Source organism: Geospiza fortis, unplaced genomic scaffold (genome assembly GCF_000277835.1).
Source record: "Geospiza fortis unplaced genomic scaffold, GeoFor_1.0 scaffold171, whole genome shotgun sequence".
Lineage (NCBI taxonomy): Eukaryota > Metazoa > Chordata > Aves > Passeriformes > Thraupidae > Geospiza > Geospiza fortis.
The window spans coordinates 10,086,947-10,092,248 of NW_005054313.1; the positions used below are offsets into that span (position 1 = coordinate 10,086,947).

General features: G+C 45.7%; 1 protein-coding gene across 1 annotated transcript; it reads left to right on the forward strand.

Annotated features, from left to right (window-relative positions):
- Positions 1-2,397: 2,397 nt before the first annotated feature.
- LOC102034617 (cytochrome c oxidase subunit 5A, mitochondrial) lies at positions 2,398-5,261 on the forward strand. Its single transcript, XM_031055934.1, has 4 exons — positions 2,398-2,644; positions 4,009-4,130; positions 4,476-4,598; positions 5,098-5,261. The coding sequence occupies exons 1-3, from the start codon at positions 2,413-2,415 to the stop codon at positions 4,587-4,589; spliced, it is 468 nt and encodes a 155-aa protein (XP_030911794.1). The 5' UTR covers positions 2,398-2,412; the 3' UTR covers positions 4,590-4,598; positions 5,098-5,261.
- Positions 5,262-5,302: the final 41 nt, after the last annotated feature.

Consider the following 5,302-nt stretch of genomic DNA (forward strand, 5'->3'; position numbering starts at 1 on the left):
CCGCCCGGGGGCTGCAGCGAGGGGTGGCGGCGCTTTCCCTGCGCCCCCCGCCAAGGTGACATTGATGGAGGGCGGCGGTGACCTCCGCAGCGCCGGGGCGCCGGCCAGCCCCGCTCCGCTGCAGCTCCGCGCCAGCCCTCACCATCCTAATTAACATCCCAATTAATTTTATTTATTATATTAACGCTCCAGTTAATAGGGAGAGTAGGAGGACCAGCCCCAGGCAGCGTTCTGTGATGGTAGCCAGGGTGGCAGGGCTGGAAGACGGAGGCTGCAGAGAACATACTGCCTGTGCATCGCAATTAATAGCTAATTATCTTCTGCGTCGCAATTAATACCTAATTAACAGACACTTATGCTCGGAGACTTTGTGTGTGCCTCTGCTGCGGTAAACAGCTGCCTTAAGGAGCCTGTCACTGCGTCTTTTGAAATAATAAGCACAGGATTTCTTAGGCGCTGCTCAACACCTTTGATCTTTTGTTATTTTAAATCCACTAAAGTCTTTGCTCGCTGTTCCTTTGATTTGCTGAACCCCGGCTGCTCCTGGGCCTTGTTTCCAGGAGGCTCTGTGTTCTTCTTTTCCAAGCTCTTGCGTTTCAAACACCCCACTTAACACTGCTGCCACCCTTTTGCAGCAGGGTTCTGTGGCTGCAAAACCTCCCCTGGGCTCCTCGTTCTCAGATTTTCAGTAAATTAATGTTTTTCTTCGCATGTGCTTTTCTTCTGTGCTCATTACTGGAGAAAACTGCCCAATTCTGGCCCTCACAGAGAAGCTTTAACATGTTTTTGTGTTATATTAGGTGATTTTAGGCTTAATTCCTATTAAGTTCACTTTAAAGCAAAGGTGCTTGCCCTTTGGTTCTTCCTTGGGCTGGGAATCTCTGCCTGGATAGGTTGGCTGTCACACACACGTCATGTGTGTGACAGTGACCTTGATGGACCCTGCTGAAACTCAGGCCACAGGGACTCTGCAGATACAGAAATAAACATTAATGTGGAAAAGAAACATAGCAGCAATTGAGAAACACACCCTGGAAAGCCAGAGCTTAAATTCTTATGGTCTGTATTTGCCTCCTGCATCCAGGGAATGGTTTTGTTGAGGAAAGACTTCAGATTTTGACTTAAAGATGGTATTTGAGCGCTTCAGTTTAGGCTTTTCTCCAGCTGAGATTTGCTGTTTCTCTGTAGGATTTTTTTTGTTTGGGTTTTTTTTTGTGTGTAGGAAGAATAAGGATTCTCCTTCAGCCAGCTGAAACCTGGAGGGTTTTCAGCAGTGTCCTGGGAGCAGGAGCATTTCCAGAGCCCTGCTCTTGCTCTGAGCTCAGCTGTGCAGGTGATTTGTTGCAGAGACAGGGTCAAAGGTCTGCTTTGGAGCTGGGGAAATTCCCTAAAAGGAACCAAAAGAGCGTTTTAATTCTGTCTTGGCCTGTTGTTTACTTTTCCATAGCTAAAATAAATAAAGCTATTTTCATGCTTCCATTGCATAAACCAGTATTGCAGCAAATGTTGCACCAGGTTAAATTTTGTTAAAAAAGCAAATTGCCTGCTAATTAGGCTGCCATTAGTGAAACCAAAGAGAAGTATATCAGCAAAAATACAGCCCAGTTGTGGGGTTGGGTTTTTCTGTTTTGTTTTTAAATAAAACCCTGTAGTTGATCACTGTGAGTGGTTCATGCTGGGTTAAGAAAGAAAAAGTCAGGAGCTAAATTTGACTTGTGTGAAGCAGAGCTTTGAGCTCCAAGGTCGTATCTGGTGTGTGACCTCTCTGCAAATATTAGTGGAGTGAGATTAGCAGTGGGGAAAGGAAGCACCAGGCTTGTGGTCCTTCAGTTTAGTTCCCTTAGAAAACTGTTCCAACCTTTGTGGGGTAAAGAAAGACAGGTTCATCCAAAAAACTGAAATTTGTGATAGTGCTGAGTGAAGAAACAGTGATCCTGTCAGACTAATTTGTGCATTAGCATACAATCTGCTTTTGTGATTAGTTATCAAATATTAATGCAATTGCAACCTTGAGATCCAGGGGTTTTTCTCTTGGATAGATATCTTGTGATCTTTTTTTTTCCTCCTCCAGCCCTTCTGTTGGAAGGAATATCTCTCATCCCTTTGCTTTTGAGAGCCTCTCTAGGAATTGCATGGAATTTTGTTGGTGAGGAATGTGCATGTTAAAGCTTCTCAGTCTCACTTGGCTGTGGGAAGAGGAAGAATTCCTGTATTTTACAGAAGAAGGAATGCCAGAAAACCTCTTCAGGACTGGTATCCAGAGTAGGTTTTTGTGTGTCTTTGCCCTGCTCTGACCACTGCTCTGGGAACACTTTGGAAATCTGATATGGAAAAAAGCAGACACTTTGCTACAACATAAACCACGATATTTAATAAGATATTTAATAAGTTACATCCACCCAGGGCTCATCAATGACTGACTGTAACAAAGGCAATCCATATTTGATGGCTTCTGGCCTCTTGGTCAGGCCTGAAGCAGTGTTATGTTCCTTTTGCTCCAAGTTTGTTCCTTTTTTCCTGCACTCAGCTGTGCTTCCTGCCCGCTGCTACTCTCACGGGTCACAAGAGTCAGATGAAGAATTCGATGCTCGCTGGGTGACATATTTCAACAAGCCAGATATTGATGCCTGGGAGCTCAGGAAAGGTAAGTTGGAGACCAGGGAGGCATAACCTGGAGTAAACAGAAGTTTTCTGACCAGAAATAACAACTTTAGTTGGCGTTCTGTGGACTCCTCATCCCTGGAAGTGTCCAAGGCCAGGGCTTGGAGTAACCTGGTCTAGTGGAAGGTGTCCTTGCCTGTGGTGGTGTTTGTAGGGGTCTTAGGAAGAGAGAAGAGATGAGAATCTTGACTTTATGTTTCAGAAGGTTGATTTATTATTTTATGATATATATTATATTAAAAGAAAATTATATACTAAAACTATACTAAAAGAATAGAAGAAAGGATTTCATCAGAAAGCTAGCGAGGAAAAGAAAAGGAATGATAATAAAATCTTGTGACTGACCAGAGAGTCTGAAACAGCCAGACTGGGATTGGTCATTAATTAAAAACAACCACATGAGACCAATCAAAGATGCACCTGTTGCATTCCACAGCAGCAGATAATTATTTTTTACATCCTGAGGCCTCTCAGCTTCTCAGGAGAAAAATCTTAGCAAAAGGATTTTTCATAAAATATGTCTGTGACACCTGCCCATGACAGAATGGTGGGCTAGATGATCTCTGAGGTCCTTCCAACCCAAATCATTCCATGATTTTATGATTTTAACACCTGCATGAGAGGGACAGTAGCATTTGCTCCAAGGATAATGTTTTTGAGCTCTGCTGTGCTCATTTTTCTTTGGACTTTGGCTAATGGCTTGGCCATAACTCCCTGCAGACTTTTTGTGTGGCTATCTCCAGTTTTTTGCTGTGGAATTGCCAAGTTTTATTAAACTTACCCCATTTCTTGGGGTGGTATAGGACTGAAGGTATCTGTAGGGCAGTGTGGGGTGTGTGCACAGGGGTTGTGGGGCTGGGGGTATCTGTAGGGCAGTGTGGGGTGTGTGCACAGGGGTTATGGGGCTGGGGGTGTCTGTAGGGCAGTGTGGGGTGTGTGCACAGGGGTTGTGGGGCTGGGGGTGTCTGTAGGGCAGTGTGGGGTGTGTGCACAGGGGTTATGGGGCTGGGGTTATTTGTAGGGCAGTGTGGGGTGTGTGCACAGGGGTTATGGGGCTGGGATAGGTCCATGGGGCAGTGTGGGGTAGTATAGGAGATAGGTCCATGGGGCAGTGTGGGGTAGTATAGGAGCAATGCAGTGGTAGAGTTCATCTTTTAAGGCCAATTATGCCCTAAAAATGTGATTTCATAGCAGATAATTGCAGCCAGAGGGATCCTTCCAGCAGCATCTGCCTGATGAGGTGCTGAGTTTTTCTGTCAGAAGGAAGGGAGCAGACAGCAAGGGGCTCCTTTTGAGATGATGACAAGCTGGTTCCAAGTTCTCCTTGGTGTTTCCTTGCCTCCACAGGCATCAACACACTGGTGGGCTACGACCTGGTCCCGGAGCCCAAGATCATCGACGCGGCTCTGAGGGCCTGCAGACGGTTAAACGACTTTGCCAGCGCTGTCCGCATCCTGGAGGTTGTAAAGGTGGGTGGAACTGCCCTGTTCCCATGGCCAGAGCCTGCCAGCAGGGCAGTTTTCCCTGCTGCAAAGGGAAACCACCATCAGTGGCTCCATGATGAGCACGAGGCTTGCTGGTTTCTTGGGGAACTGAGAGAAGTAATTCAGAATGCTCTCTTGGGGATCACCTGAAACCAGCTCCTTGCAACCTGAATCCAGCCTGGCCAGGGAGTTCAGAGAAGCCAGGACTTTTATTTCAGCCCTAGAGGCCAGGAGCTCTGCTCTGCCACAGGCAGAAGAGGGAGGCTTTGGAAATGTGTGTTTTGAAGTAACTCCATTCTTTGTTTTTTGGTTTTTTTTTTTTTTTTCCAGGACAAGGCAGGACCCCACAAGGAAATCTATCCTTATGTTATCCAGGAGCTTAGACCAACTTTGAGTGAACTTGGAATCTCCACTCCAGAGGAACTGGGCCTGGACAAAGCATAAACCTTGTTGGTAAGATTTGGTGTTGCTTTCCCAGACTCTTGGCACGGGAGTCCTGTACACCAAACCCCTTGGCAAAGACAGCATAGGCAAAACCTAATGTGCCCTAATCCCAGACTAAAATAAAGCCCTAAATAAAAATCCTCATGGAAGTGAAGCCTCTTAACTCAGTTTCCTCAGGAGATGACCAGTGTCATACTCTTTTTTTAAATATTATGCCTAGAATAGGATACTGTGTGTCAGACTGCTGCAAACAGTGCATGATTCTGGATATTTTAAGTCCTTTTCCTCCTCCTTGCCCTGGGATACAATGTCTTGGTGCCAGGGGTCCTGAATCAGCTGTGCTGGGAATGCAGTACCTGCATTTTTGAGCTGAGCATGGTTAAACAAGGCTTTGAAGGTAAAAGGGATGAAAAGAACTCATTTGGGACCTCATGGAAACTCTGTGGAGCTTCTAGGCTGCTTCTTTAATGGCTTTTTTTTATTTTTCCCCTGTTATTTTCTATGCCAGGTGGATCATTCAAGCGTTCTGCTGATGCTACCAGATTGTACACCGTCAGTTGGAGAGACGAACTTCAAATCTTACTTGACATAACTTCTTCCTTTATTGAGTCACAGTGGAAGTGCTGTGGAGTTGGGCCTAATAAAGGAAAAACTGGTTTGACTCATGTGGTACCAGTGCCTCGTGTGGTCATTTCCTGTTGCTTTTGTAGGGA

Bases quoted from the DNA above. Each gene is read 5' to 3' on its own strand.
- LOC102034617 (XM_031055934.1), top strand. From the start codon at position 2,413: ATGACTGACTGTAACAAAGGCAATCCATATTTGATGGCTTCTGGCCTC. The intron at 2,645-4,008 runs GTAAGTTGGAGA...TTGCCTCCACAG, and splicing joins TGCCTGGGAGCTCAGGAAAG to GCATCAACACACTGGTGGGC. The intron at 4,131-4,475 runs GTGGGTGGAACT...TTTTTTTTCCAG, and splicing joins GCATCCTGGAGGTTGTAAAG to GACAAGGCAGGACCCCACAA.